The 23,465-nt window shown below is 37.3% G+C and overlaps 6 protein-coding genes across 7 annotated transcripts; 2 read left to right on the top strand and 4 right to left on the bottom strand.

Moving 5' to 3' along the window:
• Positions 1-469: 469 nt before the first annotated feature.
• LOC9312370 (glucan endo-1,3-beta-glucosidase) lies at positions 470-2,883 on the top strand. Its single transcript, XM_021024361.1, has 2 exons — positions 470-1,058; positions 1,858-2,883. The coding sequence occupies exons 1-2, from the start codon at positions 597-599 to the stop codon at positions 2,743-2,745; spliced, it is 1,350 nt and encodes a 449-aa protein (XP_020880020.1). The 5' UTR covers positions 470-596; the 3' UTR covers positions 2,746-2,883.
• An 828-nt stretch (positions 2,884-3,711) lies between these two features.
• LOC9312369 lies at positions 3,712-4,818 on the bottom strand. Its single transcript, XM_021024364.1, has one exon. It carries the CDS (start codon positions 4,586-4,588, stop codon positions 3,938-3,940), a length of 651 nt encoding a protein of 216 aa, XP_020880023.1. The 5' UTR covers positions 4,589-4,818; the 3' UTR covers positions 3,712-3,937.
• Positions 4,819-7,001: 2,183 nt separating this feature from the next.
• LOC9314101 (2-oxoglutarate dehydrogenase, mitochondrial) lies at positions 7,002-11,745 on the bottom strand. Its single transcript, XM_002876254.2, has 9 exons — positions 11,530-11,745; positions 9,554-11,179; positions 9,214-9,440; positions 8,798-9,130; positions 8,318-8,564; positions 8,086-8,214; positions 7,771-7,986; positions 7,560-7,683; positions 7,002-7,474 (listed from the first exon to the last, which is right to left on the bottom strand). The coding sequence occupies exons 2-9, from the start codon at positions 11,099-11,101 to the stop codon at positions 7,245-7,247; spliced, it is 3,054 nt and encodes a 1,017-aa protein (XP_002876300.1). The 5' UTR covers positions 11,102-11,179; positions 11,530-11,745; the 3' UTR covers positions 7,002-7,244.
• Positions 11,746-12,692: 947 nt separating this feature from the next.
• Positions 12,693-16,163, top strand: LOC9312368 (methionine--tRNA ligase, chloroplastic/mitochondrial). Its single transcript, XM_002877986.2, has 11 exons — positions 12,693-13,138; positions 13,226-13,519; positions 13,609-13,776; positions 13,928-14,052; positions 14,228-14,321; positions 14,616-14,714; positions 14,860-15,040; positions 15,150-15,265; positions 15,370-15,525; positions 15,638-15,766; positions 15,841-16,163. Exons 1-11 carry the CDS (start codon positions 12,836-12,838, stop codon positions 16,021-16,023), a joined length of 1,848 nt encoding a protein of 615 aa, XP_002878032.1. The 5' UTR covers positions 12,693-12,835; the 3' UTR covers positions 16,024-16,163.
• LOC9312367 (CASP-like protein 4C1) lies at positions 16,151-17,456 on the bottom strand. Its single transcript, XM_002876253.2, has 3 exons — positions 16,880-17,456; positions 16,642-16,777; positions 16,151-16,443 (listed from the first exon to the last, which is right to left on the bottom strand). Exons 1-3 carry the CDS (start codon positions 17,098-17,100, stop codon positions 16,216-16,218), a joined length of 585 nt encoding a protein of 194 aa, XP_002876299.1. The 5' UTR covers positions 17,101-17,456; the 3' UTR covers positions 16,151-16,215.
• A 2,880-nt stretch (positions 17,457-20,336) lies between these two features.
• Positions 20,337-22,481, bottom strand: LOC9312366 (ubiquitin-conjugating enzyme E2 14). 2 transcript variants are annotated; one of them, XM_021025605.1, is made up of 7 exons: positions 22,284-22,481; positions 22,068-22,170; positions 21,605-21,702; positions 21,405-21,505; positions 21,167-21,255; positions 20,931-20,947; positions 20,337-20,758 (listed from the first exon to the last, which is right to left on the bottom strand). In XM_021025605.1, exons 1-7 carry the CDS (start codon positions 22,327-22,329, stop codon positions 20,607-20,609), a joined length of 606 nt encoding a protein of 201 aa, XP_020881264.1. In that variant the 5' UTR covers positions 22,330-22,481; the 3' UTR covers positions 20,337-20,606. The 2 variants fall into 2 exon arrangements, with proteins under 2 accessions (XP_020881264.1, XP_002876298.1); XM_002876252.2 differs by lacking the exons at positions 20,931-20,947; positions 21,167-21,255 and having other exon boundaries at positions 20,337-20,762; positions 22,284-22,468.
• Positions 22,482-23,465: the final 984 nt, after the last annotated feature.

Below are 23,465 nucleotides of genomic sequence, written 5' to 3'. Positions count from 1 at the left end.
CATTTAGCACATCTTTAAAAAACATATCCAACAAAAACAACACTCTTTCTACCTTTTTTCAACGAGTTTATGGATATATGGATAAAATTAGGATTGTAAAATTAATCCCAGAAACTTATTTCAAGATTCACAAAAAAAACTTATTTTTGGATTAAACTTGGATAGTTTTTTTAGTATTACCAGCCAAAAACCAGAAAAGATGACAAATTAATTATCCAGGAAAAAAAAACAGACCCTATAAAACTTGGCCAAATTAACTAAAGTTTCCACGGTCATAACAAAATCCACTTTTTCAATTATTAACAACGGCCTAAATTTAAGCCGACGCACATGAAAAAAAAAACAAAGACAACACAAACCTTTTTTTTGCTTTCTAAAAAATCCAGCTGTGATCCACACTAAAAATATACATATACAATTATACACACGTATACGCCTAGACAAAACGGTCATATCTATTTATTTATTAATTTCTATTATAAATAGTTTCTCGATAGAATTAAAATCTCTTCGTCATAATAAAAACTCTACTCAAACGATTCACGGGTTTCACTTGGAATCGTTTGATTTTCTCGTTTCCGAAATATAAAAAAAAAATGGCCAAAGCGCCACCGTCAATCTCTCTTCTCCTCCTCCTCTCCGCCGCCGTATTCCTCACCATCCCCGCCGTGATCTCCGCCATCGGTGTTAACTATGGAACTCTCGGGAACCTCCCACCACCGACTCAAGTTGCAAATTTCATCAAGACTCAAACTTCGATCGATAGCGTCAAGATCTTCGATGTGAATCCCGATATCCTCCGTGCTTTCGCTGGAACTGGTATCTCCGTCGTCGTTACCGTTCCTAACGGCGATATTCCGGCGTTAGCTAACGGAAGACAAGCTCGTCGGTGGGTTTCGGCTAACATTTTGCCGTTTCATCCTCAGACTAAGATTAAGTATATCTCTGTCGGAAATGAGATTTTGCTCACCGGAGATAATAATATGATCAATAATCTCTTACCGGCGATGAGGAATCTTAACAATGCTTTGGTTCGTGCTGGTGTCAGAGATGTTAAGGTCAGCTTTCTCTCTTTTTCTTTCCCTTTTTCAGATTTTTCTATTTTAAGGAATTAGTATAATAGTTTGGTTTTCGGTAAATAAATAAAATTAAAACCAAGTTGGATTTCATTATTTTACAAATTCCAGATTAAGTTTGAAATCTCTACTTTGAATCTTCGATATTGCTGGTGACGAAGTTTATTTTTTTGTTTACGTAACGTTATCTTTATTTTCCTTTTTACTTAGAGGAAGTTTGTAATTATTACTAGTGAATTGAATGATTGGCGTGAAAAATGCACAGCTTTTTTGTTTTTTCCTTTTTAACAGAAACAATGCATTGATTGCGTTGGAACAAGAACGTTGAAAAAAATATGCAAAACAAAAAAGCTGATTATTTTGAAAATTTAGATTTAATTTCTGTTTTTTCATCTTTTATCTAAATTTATCTTTTTATTTTGATTTTGAAAATAAAAAAGCTGTTTTTTCATCTTTTATCTAAATCCAAAATTTCACGCAAACGTCCCAAACGAATTTCAAAGGAAAGTGTTAGCGATGTTGATACTATGTATTAAGATCTGACCATTTAGACTATCCCACGTGCTTATCTCACCGTCCAATGTTGTCCTTAGATTCGTTGATGTGTCTGCCATGACTTATGTTTCTTTTATTACAGCATCATATTTGTGATCCTAGGAAAATGAAATAATGTACCAATTTCATAGGAAATTTAGACCAACATGATTATCATATGTAATTTGTTTTAGATTGGTAGGTAACAATTGATTCTAATAGTACTATTTGTTGCAACTGATCTCAGGTCACAACCGCCCACTCACTTAACATCATAGCCTATGACCTGACCGGAGCACCTAGCAGCGGTAGATTCAGGCCTGTTTGGGACAAGGGCATATTGGCTCCAATCCTAGCTTACCATCGCCGCACCAAGTCTCCTTTCATGGTTAACCCGTACCCTTACTTTGGTTTTGACCCCAAAAACGTCAACTTCGCCATTTTCCGTACACCGTACAAGGCGGTTCGTGACCCGTTCACCCGCCATGTCTACACCAACATGTTTGATGCACTCATGGACTCGACTTATTCCGCCATGAAAGCTCTTGGATACGGTGATGTTAACATTGTCGTTGGTGAGACGGGCTGGCCTTCTGCTTGTGATGCACCTTGGTGCTCGCCTGCGAATGCTGCTTGGTTCAACCTCAACATTATCAAACGTGCACAAGGCCAAGGGACACCTCTCATGCCTAAAAGAAGGTTTGAGACTTACATTTTCGGTCTCTTCAATGAAGAAGGCAAGCCCGGTCCGACCGCAGAACGTAACTGGGGACTTTTCCGAGCAGATTTCTCCCCAGTTTACGATGTTGGTCTTCTCCGAAATGGACAAGGCGGTGGAGGCCGTCCAGCATTGCCTGCACCTAGTACTGCTGGCGGTAAATGGTGTGTGGCCAGATCGGCGGCAACGAATGCGCAGCTGCAAGACAACATTAATTGGGTGTGTGGTCAGGGAGTTGATTGTAAACCGATCCAAGCTGGTGGTTCATGCTTTAACCCGAGCAGTTTGAGGACGCACGCATCTTTTGTGATGAACGCTTATTTCCAGAGCCACGGCCGCACTGACGGTGCTTGTAATTTCAGTGGAACTGGTATGGTCGTAGGGAACAACCCAAGCAATGGTGCGTGTAAGTACTAAGAGATTGTCTATGTCTATGTAGTAGCATTTGTCTGGAAAATCCTAACATAATGGTTCTGAGGAACTTTGGATTTGAGAGATCATCAGATTTGTGTTTGATTTCGGGTTATTCTAATTTTAAGGTTTTTTGTTAATTCTTTTTTCGTTAATTCCTTTTATTTAAACTAAATAAAGTGGAACTTCTCATAAATTTTGCTTCAGCGGTACGCTTGAAAACATTGATTTCTGTGACTTGCGATTTATGTTGGATACAGATGGTCCATCAACCTATAAAGCAAAGTAAACGTTAGAAACATAATCTTATCTACAAGATAATTATGTCTTTCTAGGCCATGAGATTAGGCATGAGTTGAGATTTTCTAAATGCCGATTCCTCGGCCAATCATACTTTGGTATAATATACACCCAACAAACGTTTAAAAAGACTATGAATATGACAATGTGTAGTAGTAGTATAGTATCATTGGACAACTATGACTTTACATTGTTAACATGTTTTGACATTGACAATGTTGGCACAGCATTGTTAATATTTTGTTAGTCAAATATATGAAATACTGTAGTAAATTCTTGTCTCATTCAAATCATATTTGAGTGACACCAGGTAAAAGTAAACATGTAATGAAACTTACTATTGATAACTATACTAATACCAGATTGTAATGTGCAGAGACATCACAGATAGAACATCTGAAAATCATAACAGATACTAAAATTATGGTTTTATAGGATCTAAAGAAAAGTCTTATTGACAAAAAAAATACATGTGAAATGGTAGGAAAAAAAAACAAGAAATCAAATGTACTAAACAAATGGCTAACTAATGAAATGTAAAAAAAATTCACACATATTTCTCCAATCTTCCAGTTCTTCCACATTTTAAGATCGACAAATCATAAACATTTTGTGTTCTTTTTTTAGATTTACTTAAGAATTCTAAGTAAATCTGATCACGATCCGATGAAGTGCACGAACAAAACCAACCTAATCTTATTCATACCACAATCTTCAACCCAAAAAGAAAAAAGAAAAAAAATACAGGAAATTAATAACAAACAACCCCATTATGGAACCAAAAATAAATAATAATCCGAACTTTTTTTCTTCTATATATCAATTAAGAAAAAAAAAAAAAAGGAGTGAAAAAAGAAAAGAAAAGAAGAAGAGGCCCACTTGTGAATATTGTTCAAAGTTAGTGAGCCATGGCAAAAGGAGGACAAGAGTTGTAATTAATACTTTTCTGGTGGGGCATTACAAGCATTGCGGTGTGATCCATGAAATCTTTCAATGCCACCACCGCTTGCAATATTACCTTTAAGTCCTCCGCCGCCGCAAACCCTTCATTCCCGGCGTTTCTCACGGCGTAAACGTAAAACGTGATACAACCTTTTCTGAACTTAAACCTAGCCATCTCCCAGGTCTTTAACTTTCTGATCATCTTCTTGTTCACATCTCCCAATGGAATCTCCGGCGGCCAGATTCCTCCTTCTGCGGCCACAACCGATGATTTCATCGCCTCTGTTTCGAACACGAAGACCACCACTTTCGATTTTCTTGTTCCGAGACCGAGTGTTAGTGTGTGCCATGCGTGGTGTGCAAGGATTGTGAAGTTTGTAGGAAGATACGCCGCCGTGGAAAGAAGCGGCGGTGATGATGAAGAAGGGAGTGAGAGGAGTTTTAGAAGCTCGAGTGTTCTTGCTCGTCGGATTGTGAATGATTTGACGATTATTTGGCCACCGAATTTGAGACCTTTTACGTCGGAGGTTGGTTTGAAAGAGATGTCGGAAGATTGATGCTTCTCTTTCTTCTTCTTCTTTTTGGTTTTCTTCTCTTTCTCTGCCATGGCGGTTCTCTGTTTCTTTCTTCTTCTTCTCTCTTTGTGGTGAGAAGTTTGGTAACTTTGGTTTGGTGCTTTTGATTGAGTTTGAGACTTGAGCCACTATCTCTTTCTTTCTTTCTTTCTTTTACTTACTTTATTTTTAGTGAATTATGTTGTTTCTTGATTTTGCAATATTATTATTACAACGTCATGAGACAGGTTTCTGAAGTCTCTGTTTAATTGGAAAGTTTGTTTAGAAATCAACTGCAATAAATGCCATTTGTAAATTGCACAATAAAATAAAATAACAATAACAATATAATTTTATCTTAAAAAATCTAGGTTAAATTAGTTTTGCACTTTTGCTACAACCATTCTCAACTCAATATAATACTAGTCGATTTGAAAAGAAACAAACAGTAACTAACTAACTATGATGGTATTGTTGATGATATAAATTCGGTCTGAAGTTTTTTTTCAATGCTTATGATTTCTATATTGAAATTTAAAGGTAGTGTCAAGTGTTCTATAAAATTTATAAAATTTGAAAGATAAAATGTTGGGTCAGCTATAAATTCACCAAGACATATAGTGTCGGGCAATAGTAGGGGAAGAAACTTTAATCTTATACTATAATTGATGCTACTATCCAGAATGTTATCAAACTGTTTCCTACTTTCTTGTGTTGTTAGTTCAGTTGGAAGATTGATCTTTTTTTCATTGTGTTTGGTAGAACTATTTTGACAATCTCAAAAGGCTATAATTTTTTTCTATTACTAGTATTTCATAGTATATGTTAGGATCTATTTAATTACTTAACTTTGTCATAATAAAAGTATTGAAAATCAAAACACACAAGTAGCATAATTCTTGTTGCCTAGTAAAAAACAACAAAGCTAGTAGTGGTCAAAAATGGGCAAATCAAAGAAGGTTTTGTATGGTAGATTGCTTAAATACTTAAATGCATTTAGGTGAAGTCTCGATCCCATGCAAGAATGATGTGAAAAAAACATTAATCACATATGCAAGACTGACTAGTCAAGCCCCCTTTTATGTTTTCATCAAATTATTGCCTTGCACCGTCAAGGAAAAATTAACTTTAACGTTACTTAAAAGTTAAAACATGGTTTAATAGGTAATCAATCGTAGTAAATAGTAATTTGGAACAACCTAGCGACAAGTTTGCAACAATTTTTTTTGTATATTGATTTTGCAATAAAATTTAAAATCGATGGCAATTCAGTCTGAAACTGTGATCATCATCTCTTAAGATAATTAGCGTGGTCTACAATTTTTTTTGTGTAACATGAATACTTTTTTTTAGTAAAAACTAATAAAGATTTGATGGTGAAGCTGGTAATGATGGTACCAAATGTCTCACACATGACAGGTATGAGTGCATCCATTAAAAGCATATTTTTCGTAGCAGCGATTAGAGTGGCTCCACAATTTTGCTTTTTTCTAAAGTGATACATTATCAAAAGTTGTCTCTCGATTTATTTATTTTTACATTTTGGATCATATTATATATGTTATTAGTGTTAAGATCATCTGAGTTATTCAAAAAAAAAGAAGTATATGATAATAGTATTACATGTCACATATATCATCCTCTAGTATTAAATGTACATTAGTACATATATCGTATCGTATTTGTAGATCTATGATTAATGATTTAATCTCGTATTTGAGTTTTACTTGTTCTAAATTGGGTGGGTGAAGCTATGGTGGAGTGGAGGAGGTTGAAGATTTTACTTCGTCCAGGCGTTTGAAATCCTACTATGAATTTACTCATTAACTTTTTTTTTTTTTGTTTCTTCGGATATATAATGAGAAAATAGGTACAAAAATATTTACTTTTGCCATATAAATTGGAAATTCAATTTTTATATAAGCTAGATGGGAAATTCAATTTTGTGGAAGCCCCTTGGCCCATTGGTTGACCAAAGGTTAATTAATGCTTCTACACCAAGAGGTCTGAGGTTCGAGTCCCAGATATTGCGATTTATTAATAAATTTGCAGATTAAATGAGGCAAGTGTGCAGGAGATCTCCAGCGAAGTACAATTATAGTCGTTCGCCAGGATTCTACGCAGAGAGAGAAGTGTCGTTAGGTTGTGGATCATTGAAGGTGTCCGTCAAGAGCATGGAGAAGGAAGTGTCGTCTGTCGTGGATCTAATAAGGGTCGGAAGGAATTGTCCGTTGTAGAATCGTCTATGTAACAGTTCTCATAATTTGCAATAAATAATAAATCTAGACGTAAAAAAAAAAATGGAAAACCAAATCTTAAACGTTTCTACCACTAAAATTGTGCGGCACAGACGTATCACCAATTTCGGTTTCAAATTGGTTTGGTTAGTGGTTACTCTACACGAATTAAAAACCAATGATTCAATTTTTAGACAAGATAAAGGAAAAAGACAATGACAACGCAAAAGATGAATCAAAGAAGAAAAAAGAAGAGCAATAACAAAACTGTGTATCAATATGAGATTTTTTTTTATGTTTTGACCTGCAACACTAGGCAGGCTCAAAATCAATGGGACCAAAAAAATATAACAAAGAAACAGAGGATTATGTCAGTGTTGTTTAGCACTTTTGCATCACCCAAAGTTCTTATTTCAAAGTTTTCTCCTTTTTTTCCTTTTCACTCAGAGAATTCATTTAAAAAGGAAGAGTTTTAATTGATGGGTTCCTTTCCGATGGCTTTCTGGACAAGCTCGGCTTGCTCCTTGACATGGAAAGTGTAGAACCCGGTGGCAGTAGCAGCAGAAGGACCACGGCCAACGTACTTAATGTCTTCCATATCTCCTCTGTTTAAGCTTCTCATTGCTGTCCATAGCCGTGGAGATATGTAGCTGAATGCTCCCATGTTCATCGCCTCTTCTTGGCACCAAACGATCTCCGCATCTATTTCAGACCAATACAAAAAAAGTTATTAGGGGTAGACATAAAAGCCAAACCGAATCAATCCAAAGATAGTTTAGGTACATACTTGGATATCTCTTGAGCTCACGCTGAATGAGATCATATGGGAAAGGACAAAGCTGTTCCACTCTACAGATAGCAACATCGGTTGCGCCAACCTTCTTCCGCTCATCATCAAGCTCATAATAGACCTACAAAGAAGCAAAAGCAAGAATTTCTTTTTACAAATCTGGGACTGGCAAGATTCATATTATAAAATGAACAAAACTTATTTATACCTTTCCGGAGCAAAGTACCAATCTTCTGATGCCTTCTTCAAGATCAGAGTGATCATTCTGATCCTTGATTAATCGCTTAAATCTAGTGCCTTGCTTGTCAAAACCTGGATGGCCTTGGACATCATCAAACTCTGAGAGATTTGATTTGCAGTCCTTGTGACGGAGCAAGTTCTTTGGTGCCATTACAATCAGAGGCTTACGGAAGTCTCTGTGTATCTGCAACATGAGTGACATTGAGATATTGTAAACTGGAAACAGCACAAGAAACAACACTTTTGTGACAGGTAAAAAAGATAGCCAGAAAATAGCTCTTACCTGTCGCCGCAGAACATGGAAATAGTTGGCAGGAGTTGTGGCATTGACAATCTGCCAATTACACTCTTGAATTTGCTTTCGCATTGTTGGTTCCATGTCTGGTATGACATAGGGATTATCATCACTCATCTGTTACAGAAGTAATTACAGTCAGGAAGAGAATCAAACGCGATTAAATATTTTTTCAGTAATTTAACACCTTAACCCATAAGATGTAGAGGACAGAATTTACCTGGAGGTAACGTTCCAACCTCGCACTTGAATGTTCAGGGCCCTGACCATCATAACCATGGGGAAGTAGCATAACAAGACCGGTTTGACGCAGCCATTTGGCTTCTCCACTGCTGATGAACTGATCAAATATCACCTGAGCTCCATTGGCAAAGTCTCCAAACTGAGCTTCCCATAGTACCAACGAGTTTGGGCTTTCCATGGAGTAACCCAATTCGAACCCAAGGACACCAAATTCTGAAAGAGAACTGTACACAACAAGCAAAACTTATTAGTGAATCTTTACAATGAGAATTCTGGTATGCAAGGAACAAACACACGGGATTTGTCTCAAAACGTAAGATCGCACTTTGGAGAAATGAAAAAAAAAAAATTAGTTGAACAATAGAGAGTCAATCTCTATTGTTAGTTTACTCTGAGCTGTCAAAAACAAGCTAGGAGTTCAATAATTTCTAGAGGGGAAGGATGGAGGTAAAAGTACCTGTTGCTAACAGTAAACATCTCAGGATCCTGATTCATGATGAGATGATCTAGAGGACAATACTCTTCTCCAGTTTCCTGGTCATGAAGTACAGAATGACGATGACTAAATGTTCCTCGTTCGACATCTTGACCACTCAACCGGACATGATTGCCTTCCACAACTAAGGTAGCAAAAGCAAGAGCTTCTGCAAGAGCCCAGTCAACTCCTTCTCCTGATTCAATCATTTGGGCACGTTGTTCATAAACTTTCTTCACTGCCCTGTGTGGCTTGAAGTTTTCTGGAAGCGATGAAATTGCCTTGCCAACAGACTTAAGTATCTCTGGTTTGACGCTGCAGAAAAGTGTAAAGTTTAACAGACAATAGGACAGAGAGAAAAAAAAAAAAAAGAAAAAAAAAAGACAAACCCAACTCACCCAGTGTTTCTAACTCGTGAGATCTGCTCAGGAGACTTAAATCCAGCCCAATTGGTTGAAAGCCAATCTCGTTTCTTCGGGAGATAGTCTTTACTAGAGACAAATTCTTCATTGAGGATGGTGTTAACCTTTTCCTGTATCCGGTCGATATCCTGTTGTGATACTTCACCACATTCCAAGAGCTTTTTGTGGTAGATCTGAAGGGTTGAAGGATGATTTTTGATAACCTGTCAAATTGAAAAACAATAAGGGAATTCAGAGAATTAGAAAACTGCAATAAGTCATAAATCCATAGCAGATTCTTTTTGGGTAACATGTAAAGAAAATAACGTCAACAAACCTTGTACATTTTTGGCTGAGTGAAGGATGGTTCATCTATCTCATTATGCCCGAACCTACGGTAGCAAACCAAATCAACGACAACATCAGAATGAAAAGTCTGACGCCACTCAGCAGCAAGCTCGCAGGCATGAACAACCGCCTCAACATCATCCCCATTAACATGAAAGATGGGAGCACTCAAAGCCTTAGCAACATCAGTACAATACTGGGAAGATCTCCCAGCCTTTGGATCTGTCGTGAAAGCCACTTGGTTGTTCACCACAATATGTATGGTTCCCCCGGTGGTGTAGTTTGGAAGAGCACTAAGATGAAGAGTTTCGTAAACTACTCCTTGTCCAGCAAAACTACCATCTCCATGAATCAAAATACCTAAATTTTTGGTCCTGTCTAAATCATTGGAGTAGTACTGTTTTGCTCTGGTTTTGCCAACAACAACAGAATCTGCAGCTTCCAAGTGACTTGGATTAGCTACCAAAGAAAGATGGATTTTCTTCCCACCTCTTGTAGGTCGATCATAAGAGGTTCCCAAGTGATATTTGACATCACCAGTTCCAGTGTAACCAACTTCATCTACAGGCCTGATACCACCACTGAACTCACTAAATATCTGACGTAGTGGCTTCCGAACAACATTACCCAGAACATTCAATCTTCCTCTGTGAGACATTCCAATAACAATACTCTCTACTCCGAGGTCTGCTGCCCTGTCAAACATCTCCTTCATGCCAGGAATTAATGATTCTCCTCCCTCAAGTCCAAATCTTTTAGCTGTCGTCCACTTGGTAGCTAAGAAATTCTCAAACTGAGTACTCCATGCAAGCCGATCGAGAATCACCTCACGACGCTCCCTGTTGTACCGCCAAGGAGTTGGTGTTTCAATCTTTTCTCTCAACCAATTACATTTATCTCGATCTGCAATGTGCATATACTCAAACCCAATATTCCCACAGTATGCCTGTTCGAGCCTTGTCAATATGGAACGAAGGGTCTGCACTGGTCGGTTCTCAGACATGAATCCTGACATCTGCCAGACTCCCAAGAAGAACTCTCTGTCAAGATCAGCCTCAGTGAATCCATAAAGAGCCAAGTCAAGATCCTCAGGGATCTCTCGCTGTTCCAAACCTAACGGATCCAACTTCGCTTTCATGTGACCATTCACCTGATAAGCCCTGACAAGTAACAACAGCCTCATACTCTCCTGAATTGTCTGCCCAGAAATGCCAGGAGACGTGGCAGCCTGACCGACAAAGTTCCTAAAGAAATTATCCCAAGACTCATCTACACTATTAGGATCAGCTTCCCAAGCCCTTTGTAACTCCTCAAGGTAGACACTGCTCGTCCCATCTAAGAAACTATCAGTTAGCTTAGAAAGAGGTACAGCTCTAGGAACAGGAGCACTCTGAGCCTTTGGTCTGTAAATAGTCGAGTGAAAGGAACGTGTTTGAGAAGGAAGAGACCGTGTCCTCGTCGCATACGAACCACCCTGATTCAGAATCCTTCTAACAGCTAACTTTGTAACACTCGAACCAGCTCGAAACCACACCATTTCACCAGATTCAAAAACAACGCTTTATCTTCAAAAGTTAGCAGTTACAATAACGCATTCAACAATCGTCTTTCTCCACTGCACAAAAGAAACAAACACACACACACGTTAATGGCGGCATAACTGAAATGAAGAATCAAAGAGATCTTTTTTCTCAAAACAATTTCTCAAATCACATTCTCATGAAGAACAAGAGTACGAAAGAGGAAAATTTACAAATCAATACGACCTAAGATTCAACTCCATAACCTAAACAACGAAATAGAAAAGTCTAAAGCACAATCTGGATCAAAAAAACAGTACGAAATCTATGAATCTGATGAGGAAAAGATAGATCTGTTGTTGGATAAAGAGAAAATGTTGGATAAAGAAAGCTTCAATATTTCCGATTGTGAAGAAACTGATTTCGAAAAAGGTGAGTAATTTACCTTGGAGGAGGCGAAGCAGAGAAGAACGGAGGAGGAGGAGGAGGAAGAAGGGATGGTTTTTAAAGTTTTGCCCTTTTTTTTTCTACAATGACAACGCCATTATTATTATCGAATATTGTTCTATTTATGTAAATATGAAAATATTGTTAGGTGTATGTGTAAGGAAATTAATATATATGAAATTATGAAATGTAGATTTTTCTTTAGAAGAAATGTCAAACAAATACCATAAGTTGACAACTTTAGGACGAGAAATAGAATGTTTTAGTGATTTGCTGAATATTTTTCTATTGATTTTATAGTCCTAAAATGGATTAACAAGTCAATGATGTGAATAATCGTTTACTATTTCTTCTCTAAACAAATAGTAAGAAAGTTCTTAAAAAAAAAAATCAAATAAGAAAGTAACAAAATTATAAATTGAAATTTAGAATGTTATATTATTTTAATTAAATAATTTATGGTGGCCTCCACTTGTGTGAAACGCCGTTCCAGAACAAAGACTGTCTTTTTGTCTAAGTCCAGTTTTCTCGGTGGTCAAAGTGGCGTTCTTCGTAAGCGATTGGAAACATATATCTCCACGTGTTCATTGGATGAGTTTTATCTATTTTGTTGTACCTATGTAACAAAATTATATGATGAAAAAAAAAAATGTAACAAAATTATATATGTAAAAAAGAGGGCTAAAGTCTAAAACACAAGACAAATGAATAAAAGGCCCAACAAATTAATAATAGAAGTGAAGTAATGGCTTGGAACATTTGGGAGCATATTATAAACAAAACAAATTTAAGCTTTTTATGAACAAATGGTATTATAAGATTTTTTTTTTTGAAGATTTTTTTTTGTTGGGTTTTCCTTCTACTATGCGTGTGGGCTAACTCCGATTTCACTCGTTTTAGATACTCTAGTTTGGATAGCGATTTTGGTTAAAGTCGGACAGTGGAAAAATCTAGTTTTCTACTTTCCATACAAAACTTTAAATATGTTAAATATTTTTAACCAATTATATTTTATAAGTTAAATTAGTTGTAGTTGATGTTTTCTTAAATTTAAAAAAATGTAAACTAAACGAGATTTTTGTGATTTTTTAATTTGTGTTCAAAAATTTCAAACACCACTTAAAGTTTCAAATAAAACAATTATAACCCGGTTCACATTTTGCTTGGTATACTGGACAATGGTATAGTTACTCACTTCACATACCGATAAAAACCGAACCATGACCTAAATTGCGCTCCAAATTTGCCAGTCCCATCTTCATTTCCTTCCTCTGCTTCTTCTCCGGTGAAGGTTCTCTTAATCAATGGCGGCGAGGATAAACACTTCGCTTCATAACGCCCTCTCTTTGTTAAACGCTTTTAACACTCCCCTCAATTACAAACCATTCACTTGTAGAAACTGCTTCAGATTTTCCAAAAAGCTTCCTTATTATTCTCAATCTTCCTCAGGGAAGAGAGCTCTCTATTGCACTTACAGTTCCCAGGAAAGTACCGTCGATGGAGCCGACACATTTGTCCTCACCACTCCTCTTTATTACGTTAATGCCCCTCCTCACATGGGAAGTGCTTACACCACTATCGCCGCCGATTCAATTGCTCGTTTCCAGGTTTGTTTCTCAATCCGGCTCTGACTTAAAGTTTCAATTTTTATAGGAATCAAAGTGTTGATTTTGTGGTTGTTGTTATTTGTGTAGAGGCTACTTGGTAAGAAGGTTATCTTTATCACAGGAACAGATGAACATGGTGAGAAGATAGCTACTTCAGCAGCTGCTAATGGACGCAATCCTCCTGAACATTGTGATATCATTTCTCAATCTTATAGAACTCTTTGGAAAGATCTCGATATAGCTTATGACAAATTCATTAGAACTACTGATCCTAAGCATGAAGCAATCGTAAAAGAATTCTACGCTCGAGTTTTCGCAAACGGTGATATATACAGAGCTGATTATGAAGGTCTTTACTGTGTTAACTGCGAGGAATATAAGGTTTGATTTTGAATTTAGAGAAGATATATACTTTCTGGTCTATGTGTGGCACAAGTTTTATGGGTCTGCTTTGTTTTTGACTTCTGTAGGATGAGAAAGAGTTGCTTGAAAACAATTGTTGTCCTGTCCATCAAATGCCATGTGTTGCAAGGAAAGAAGATAACTACTTCTTTGCTTTATCGAAATATCAGAAACCACTTGAAGACATTTTGGCCCAGAATCCTCGTTTTGTGCAGCCTTCATATCGACTTAATGAGGTGAGACGAATCTTCAAGTTCTCTTTCTTGTAGTATTCAAGTAGTGCTTGTGGACCTTTGGTAAGACAGATTATTCAGACGAAAATAGAGATTTTGTTTTTAGTATAGCTCATTCTGTCTTAATCGTTTTTCTAATAGGCTCTTTTTATAGGTGCAAAGTTGGATAAAGAGTGGCTTAAGAGATTTTTCCATTTCTCGAGCATTAGTAGATTGGGGAATTCCTGTCCCTGATGACGATAAGCAAACCATCTATGTTTGGTTTGATGCTCTACTTGGGTATAAATCTTTTCTTTTTCTATCAAGAATTATACGTGGTTACTTCTTAAGTCTTTGTTATGTCTCCACTCATTGATGTAATGTGATAATTTCTATCTGTTCATAGAAACATAAGTTTTTTCCATTAGTTGCAAGATTGAACTTTGATGTCAATATTTTCTGTCTTTCATTGCAGTTACATATCAGCTCTAACAGAGGACAACAAACAACAAAATCTAGAAACTGCTGTTTCTTTGGGCTGGCCTGCTTCATTGCATTTGATCGGAAAGGTATAGCTTAGACTCATTATCGACTCTTGTGATATCAATCTGATTTACCTTCAATAACTGGGATTTACTGGAAACAATAACAATTCCATGATCATTAAATTTAAACGTAATTGTTGGTTGTTCGTTGTTTTGGGTTCAATAAAATGAAATGAAACAGAGTGTAGTTAAATGATTAGGAGAGAACTGTGTGTTTCTAGCTTCTGGATGGCGGCAAGAAGTACAACTTTCTTCACACATGTGTTTCCAAATTCATGACTTCATATTTGTCTATTTGATAACACCATTTTTCTGCAGGATATTCTACGATTTCACGCCGTCTACTGGCCTGCCATGCTAATGTCTGCTGGTCTGAACCTTCCCAAGATGGTGTTTGGCCATGGGTTTCTGACAAAGGTATATGACCAAAAAAACTCTTGATGCTGCATATTCCCTGTTCGGTGTTGAGATCTTGTGCTTGTCAACTACCTTCAGTCATGTTTACATGTGAGAGCAATATTGGATTTTTCTTTTCTGATATCCCATAGTTATCAAATTATAGGATGGAATGAAGATGGGAAAATCGTTGGGGAATACTCTAGAACCTTTTGAGTTGGTTCAGAAATTTGGGCCAGATGCAGTCAGGTACTTCTTCCTTCGGGAGGTGGAATTTGGAAATGATGGGGACTATTCAGAAGACCGCTTTATAAAAATCGTCAATGCACATCTTGCCAACACGATAGGTTTATTGACTATATTATTTAACTAAATCATTAGTTGTTGTTCAGCCCTTTGTTTATTTAGTACAAAATTGTTTTCTGAAACATGTTTAATCAATGCATTTCTCTTCAGGAAATCTTCTTAACCGTACTCTTGGTCTTCTTAAGAAGAACTGTGAGTCCACTTTAGTGGAAGACTCGACAGTCGCAGCCGAAGGAGTTCCTTTGAAAGACACAGTGGAGAAGCTGGTAAAGTTCCAATGATATCTTTGACTTCTCTATAGAACTTTCGTCTCTAAATGGCTTCATTGGGTCAATCTTTCATCTCAAACTGTACCATTCCCTCTTAAAAGGTTGAAAAGGCTCAGACAAACTATGAAAATCTGTCTCTATCATCGGCATGTGAGGCTGTGTTAGAGATTGGAAATGCGGGAAATACCTACATGGATCAACGAGCACCTTGGTTCCTGTTCAAACAAGGTGGTGTCTCAGCAGAAGAGGCAGCCAAGGTCTTATCTCGTTTCCCTAATTGGCATTATTCTTACAAAACAAAAGGATTTGTTACCAATTTGATGACTAGAGGATATCAAGTTAGTGACTGTTTTCTGCCAATAATTACAGGATCTGGTGATTATACTGGAAGTAATGAGGGTTATAGCGGTTGCGTTATCCCCCATTGCACCTTGCTTAAGTTTGAGGATATATTCACAGCTTGGCTATTCAGTTGATCAATTCAATAGCATAACCTGGGTAACAAAATATTTCCTTCACCTGATATAGTTACCGTTTAACTCGCTTTAATTTGACACTTTTCCTTTCTTTAGAGTGACACCAAATGGGGAGGGCTGAAGGGAGGACAAGTAATGGAGCAAGCGAGTCCCGTATTTGCAAGGATCGAGCTGAATCCAGAGAAAGAAGAAGAGGAGAAGAAGCCAAAGGTTGGTAAGAAAACCGGAAAAGTCAAGGTGAAAGTAGTAGAGCAAACTCCAACGGTAGCAGAAGCTTAAACCAACTCCACAAAATCTTGATAAACTGATCACAGCATTTCTCTGGTCTCTTCAATCCTATGAAATTCTGTAAATTTTTTATGAACTTGAGAAGCTCTTCATAGTTATGACTATAGTAAAATTTATCTTCTTTGTGGTAATTTTTTTTTAACACGTCAGTCATCAAGTCCATAAAACAACTTATAAGAATCATCATGAGTAAAGGTGAAAACGAGAGCCGGTAATAAGGAAACAAGCGACACGAAAACCAGAGAAGCAAGAAGAGAAAGCTAAGAAGAGAAAAGCAGCAAAGCCTAAGCCAATGGCTACATCTGACTGCAAGCAAAAGGCTTTGTTAGCCGTACACGTGTCACCTCCTCTCATCGTTCTAGCCAATGCTGCTGCAGCCGATCCTGCCGATAGCAATAGGTACGAGAACACCTGCCCCCATACCAAAATTTTCAACTTTGTTATTAGTTACACACAGGTGTGGTTAATTATTTAATTAGGGATTAAACTAATGATCAACTTAAACAATAAAATAATTAGGAAATTGGAAGCAATCATTGAAACATGTTTACTTTAATGACTAGTCTATGTGTTGTGCTTATGCAATTTTTAAGCTTTAAAAATAGTTACCTGGTCATGACCAAAATCGAACCAGACCTGAAAAGCTTCAGGCCATAAGGTGGTTTCTCTTGAAAATTCCCAAACGCAAGTTCCCATTTCAAACACCGAATATAACGCCACGATCGCGTTTGCCACAAACACGAATCTGCAACCCAAAAAATCCGAATTTGATCTCAATTTTTTTAAAAATTCAAGATTCGCTTCATGATTTTTCGAAATTGAGGAAAAGATTGAGAGAGAGTCGAACCTGAAAGCGTCGAAATCGTACCAGTGAGGAGAACCGGAGCCGCGGGAATTGGTGAGCATAAAGACGGCGGAAGCGAGAGAGAAAGAGAAAGAAGCGAGACGGAGGAGGAGGATTAAAGAGTTGAATCGACGGAGTTTCTGAGCTACGACGGTTGAGTGGAAGTGAGTATGGTCTCGCGAACTCGGAGATTCGCCGTTACGGAAAGCATGCGGCGAGCGCATGGCGGAGACGAAGATCGGAGAAGATAATTACAGTTAGCGACGATGATGCTGAAGAAGAAGAAGAAGACTCATGAGAAGTGCGGCGGTTTTAAATTGCTTTGGTTGCAGTCACGAGGCATGAAGGAGAGTGAGAGAGAGAGAGATAAGAAAGAAGAATGAGAGGGAAAGTGTGATGCGAAAAGAGAATGGTAAGAGCGAGAGAGAGAGAGAGAGATAGTTTGATAACCGGACTCTGGTTTAATGTCGCTTTCTGGATTAGCTCGTGGTTTGGTTGGTTACCAACTTACTAATGGTCATCCCGTGATGTGGGAGAAAAAAAAACATAAGATTCTGTAATTGATTTATCTTTGTTGAATTTAAGCCACGAATGGCAATTCGTTGCAGGTGTGATTACGATTTTTAATTTGATGGTAAATTCATATGAATATACATAAAAATATTTTGTCAACATAAGTTTCAAAATGACAAATCAATTTAATGTTCTTTTGATATTTAATTTAAAAGAGTTATATAATAAACGATGAAACGGTCGAAACATTAATGCAAATGAGGTTTTTTTTTTTTTTTTTTTTTTTTCGCAAGCGCGCAATTGTTAGATCTCCACTTGGCCACATAGATATGGATCCTTGCTTTCGGCCTATTTGCATACTCGGAGAAAGAGTCTATCTGTTGGCTGCACCTCAACCAGGGGATTAGTCTGGACCCCTCCATAGGTCTGAGATTCTCTAAAGTAATTGAAAAAAAAAAAAAAAAAAGGTATTTTTTACGTAGTAGTCAGTGGAGGGATTCGACCAAACACAGGTGAGCTAGAAAAAGTGCATTTTGAAATGAAAGATTTGAAAACCGGTTTTCATATTACTTACACGGGACATTTCTTTCTGACATATCATTAAGAAAGCAATATTTGTATATTTTAAAAATTGATTAGGTACACAAAAGACAATAACTCGAAACTTTTTTTGGTCTCTCTTTAAATTTTTGTAACAGAACTGTTTGGGTAATTAATGCTGGAGTCGTTAAAGAAAGTGTGAAAATGACGTTCGAGCTATTCCTCCTCCCACACTCCTTTTCACGAGAATAACGATTAACAAAAACCAAAACAAAATTTTAACACTAATATGTTCATATATTTGGTTCTTTATTGTTTTTGTTTACTTGTAGTATAATAAACTATATATTTCGCTTTAGCTTTGGAGATCCACGATTTTGTGGATCTAACTTTTTTTTTTTTTGGACAAATATATGCTTCATTCCATTAAAATAGAACACAACATACAACATAAAGATCAAAGTTTAAAGAACAGCAAGGTAAGGCAATCCCCCAAGCCAATACAACAAAGAGATAAAAATAGATAAGGGTCATCGAAATTGTGGACTTGAGAGCTATGAACCAACTCCTTGCAAGGGTTTTGGAACCTGTGAGGTCAAGAAATAACGATGCTTCTTCCATGAATACTTCGATGGATGAAAAGATGGCCACTGTCTTGGATCGAAGACTAAGCAGCGTTGAGAAAACTAAAGCTGGGAACCTCACCGGGATGAGGATGTCTACCCGAAGGAGAGCTTTGCCAAGGGTTTGAACAGGGTTAAGAATGCTCTGTCTGAAGATGGTTATAGGGTTGGTTGCGGTCTTAGGCTCAGGTGAGAAACTCTTGAAAATGTTGTGGTAACCCCCACTACATTGAATGGGGATCATAATGCCACTAGTCTTCAGGTTCTTAAGTGGGAACTTCAACAAGTTGATGAGAGGCAGTTTAACGGGCTCATGAATCAGTCGAGTTGATGAAGGGAGCATGAAGACACATCGGTAACCACAGTTCCGTATGGACTGGATCATAATGCCGAGTTGCTAGCTTCAAAGGCAAGAGTCCTAGATGATTCTAATAACAGGTTGTCTAAAAAAATCTTTAACCATACTAGCAACAACGACAGTTTATTATCCAAATGCAGTCTTCGAACAGATGGTTTCATAAAACTACACCGAGATTGACTAGAGGGAGATAGATTTGAGTTCCTGATTTTTGGTGCTAAGTGGGCTGGACCGGGTTGTTTCCATATGGGCCAAGACATCTCTACTGGGCCGCGACAAATAATGGAGCCCAACAAGCAAAACCCTAGCTTTGTCTCAGTTGTGCAGATGAAGAGAAGGTCGCCGTCGCTGTACGGACTCATGCTGGGAAAAGGGAGCGATTGTGCTAGGTCTAATCCTTCCGCCGTCAATGTCATCACCGGATCCGACGTCATGGCAGAGCTCCATTTCGTAGAGAGACAAGAAGGTTGCAGATTTGACTTCAAGGGAAACTGGTAGAGACAATGAGCGACGAGGATGGCGAGGGTTTTAAAATCCATAGATCCAGAGAACTTTGGGCGACAGATCTCAGATTCGTCAGTTGAAGAGCAAGAAGACATATAAGAGTCCTTTTTCATCAATTTTGCTGCCCAAGGGCTGGACTGGACGAAGTGTAGAGGATTCGCCGGAGAGTTTCTAGGTTTGATTTTGCAGAGCAGTACTGGACAGAGTGAAAAGTTGCAAAGGGATTGAAAATGATTATAAAGGGATCGAGAAAAGTTGCAGAAAAATTGAGAGAAGCAAAAGATATCCCGACGCCGGCGAGCAAAAGCTACACCGGCGCCGGAGAATATGTCGTAGAGTGTTGTTGTCTCGATTATTGGGCCTTGCGGATCTAACTAAAAGTGATAAATTTCGAAGAAAAAATAAATATATACAATTGTTTCGGGAAGATGGAGTGGAGCAATGATGAGTAAGAAAGAAACCTAGCATATGAATATGATAGTTAATTGCAAAGTATTTGGGCTATAATTGATGAGAGAAAATAACCGTAATTATTAAATTATATCGTTGCTCTTGCCTTATTTTATGTGTGCTAGACCCGCAATCTTCAAGGACATCAAGTGGTTCGAGTTAGGGTTTTGTTTCTTATGACCGTTCGGCTACAAATTTTGGTTGAACCTGAACACTCAGTTTTGAAACAAAACAACAAGGAAATTGTCGTTAACAGCTACTTTTCTTGAGAACTAAACCCTAACATGAAAAATTGTAATCGATTTTGGTTAAATTCGGTTAACCATTTTATATGATGAATTTATCACTGTATGTGGTGATTTCAAACAAAAATCTAGAAAATATAAGGATGCCAACTGATTAACAACATTGAACTACTCTTTTCGAATTTTAATTTCTGAACTTTTGCAGTTAAACCTAATTACCCCAAGTATTTTGTAACCCAAAACCAGAATAAAGTTAAAAAGCCAGATCAAACGAATCCATTAACGAGTGCAATAATATAATCCTAAAATATGGAATGGATTTGATTCCACCCCAATATTCCAAACCTTAAAGACGACCCAAAAACAAAAAAAAACAGAGAAGCTTTTGAAAGTCAGATTCATCTGGCTGCTGCTTGAAGATTGTTCTGCTTACGCTTTCTCATAAGATTAGAATCGATATTTCTACAACACACAAAAAAAAAACGCAGGAGAGATGTTCATAGCATCTCTTGCGATCTTCTGACACAGCGACTCACTTTCTTCCTAAACTCTGCTCTGTTGTCTCTCCATTCCTTTGCAGCTTCCACATTCGCTGGTGACTCGTCGTTGGGACCTGAGAGCATCGATATGATACTCAACACAATGCTTTCTACCTGCATATCATACACAGACCCAACATTAGCTTCAAAGTATCTCTGTTTTCTTCTCTCTCATGATCTAATAAGAACACCATCGATTACGAGGTACAGGGCAGATAAATCAGAAAGTAATTCATATTCCACTCAAGCACCCTTACGAAAGAGGGTCAATCTAAGTTGCACTATCCTCCAGAGTATTCGTCTAAGAGGTCAGCTACTTAGTTGATTTTATTTAAGGTATCTCTTGATCGAAGGGTTGCTCCTTAGCACTAGCAATAGTCCCATTGATTCCTATGAATATCGGAAACTTCTATTTCTCATTCACAAATCCATCTTTGTTCATGCTGCTAACTCTGGTCTGCAAGCCTTCCCCCTCTAAAATTACCAAAAACTTCGTTGCCACTAGTGGCGAATAAAATTTAAGTCCTGACTTATAAATTCCACGAACACTTGAAAAGCCAACCGTGTATAAGCTCAATATCGAACAAAACATTTCACTTTCTACAACCTATCTACACAAGAGAAAGCTAGCTGTATTCGAAGAATGTTAAAGCAGACCCCAAGAAATTCAAAGCCATAGATAACTCAACCCTGCAAACAAGTTACCAGAGTACTGAAGCTAAACGGTAAAAGAAAAAGATGAATAGAAAAACATACCGTATGGACAGGGGTCCAACGTTCTGAGGCAAGCTCGTATCCATGAGGATCATCACCAGGAGGATGAAGAATAGAAATGCAAACTTTTCCATCAGAATAAACTGCAGTCAAAAAGAGTATAAATCATCAGAATACTAAATCTAAAAGCTCCAGAGAGAGAGAGAGAGAGAGAGAGAGTTATTTCCAGAATAATCACCCACCATTAGGATGCCACATCTCCGAGGTGAACGTCACAGTTGGTGGTTCAACTGGATAATTATCCGGAAACGACATAATTGCATTAAAAAAACCACCTTCACTGCAATCAGAGAGATAAAAGTTTCAATGCCATGTGAATTTGGTACCATAACAATTCATAACTATGAAAACATCTATAAGAACAGACGAGGAAAACAAGTCATCAATGTTATCCTCTATCACACAGAACAACATAAGTGGAGCAAATTAGCACAACAGAACTAATCAAATGAATTAAGCTTTAGCCAATGCCAAAACAAAGATAGACGTCAGTCATCAAACTACAATTTGATCTTAAACAAACAACCAATCAATGCACAATTCGAAACATACGGATTTCAAAACAGAGGAAGAATAGGGCTAATTCCCAAAAGCAAGACAATTTCAAACAGAAACATGAGAGAGAGATTAGAGAAAAAAACTCACTACAAAGTATCAGGAGGACCCATAATAGAGACGCTCCATTGGAAAACGTTCTTCTCATCAACGAGCCCAGCCGAGAAACCATCAACAGGTTTCTTACACAGATCTGAAAAGAACCCAACAAAATTAGCTAAACCCAGAAACGAAATCAAACCAATCGAGACCAAAATCAGATCGAAAACAAAAACCCTAGAACAAGAAAGAGAAAAAAAGAGAAACCTTTAAGCTGTTTCTGCAGAAGAAGGCTTGCTTGATTATTAGCCATCGTCACAGGCTCGCTTGAGAGAACGAGAACTAGATTCGGGGGAAGAAGAAGATGAGGAAGCCTAAAGGATTTTTGTAGATATATTAATTAAACAAACCTTTTTTACCACTTTTAGGGTTGTTTATAAAAAGGGCGGTGTCTACTTTTATTTCTTTTGAGAAATTTCTCTTTTTTTTTTTTGTGATTTTAAGCTAAAATGGAATATGTTTGTTCATGAAAAGGGAAGATCTTGTCAATGGAAATATTTATTAACAAAAAACAATAGAGGAAAATCTCCAATGTATAATTTTATTTTCGGTTTGGTTAAATTTATCTTTTGCTTTAAATAATACTAATAACTTTAGAAGCCGAAGACCGGACCAGAACAATATCCACCAAAAGATCAAAACCGATTAGGTATGTATTATCATGACCAAAGAAGTATCTAGAAGAGATCCAACCACAAGAGTGGAAAGACCGGACTTGCCAAATCTTGAAAGGAGGAGCCCATGAACACTAGAGATCATATGGATAACAAGCCCAAAACAAAGCTCTCGGCCTAATTTCCAAGAAAATTTAGATTTTTTTTTGCCAACTTTCACCAAAAGAGACCAAAGTCTCTAGCTACCTCGCTGTATGGAAAAGACTGTTAAAAATGACTCAAAAACTCGGCCTCAATAACAACCCAAGGAATTTCTCACTACGCTTTCTTTACCTGGCCAGATATTTCTCTCTAAATGCTTCTATTTTGGTCTAAAACCGATCGCACTTGGTTTTAGGAAAATAATCAAAAGTGAATCAGAAGAAAGTTGATTTAGTAATTGGAGTACATGATTATTATGTGAAAAAGAAGAAGATAGTGAGGTTATGGTTTGAGGGTGAGCGACTATTCTCGGTTAGACCGTAGTATGAAAACGTACATTCAAAAACAGAAAGAGGAAGAAAAAAAAGGTTACACTAAAAAGATGTCCTTTGGGCCTAATTTGCATTGATATGTATGGAACTTAAACATATGCTTCTCTTTTCCTTTTCTTCTTTTTGACGCATTTGCTATTTTTCTGTTTATCTCTTTGTTTTTATCTTAGCCTTTGCATATATTGGAATTGGAATGAGTATATGCCTTTTGAATACTTAACTCTAATGCTAATGGGAAAGTA

Source organism: Arabidopsis lyrata (assembly GCF_000004255.2).
Source record: "Arabidopsis lyrata subsp. lyrata unplaced genomic scaffold ARALYscaffold_5, whole genome shotgun sequence".
In the NCBI taxonomy this organism is placed as follows: Eukaryota; Viridiplantae; Streptophyta; class Magnoliopsida; order Brassicales; family Brassicaceae; genus Arabidopsis; species Arabidopsis lyrata.
Note: the sequence above shows the minus strand (reverse complement) of the source record. Positions and strands in the feature narration are given on the sequence as shown.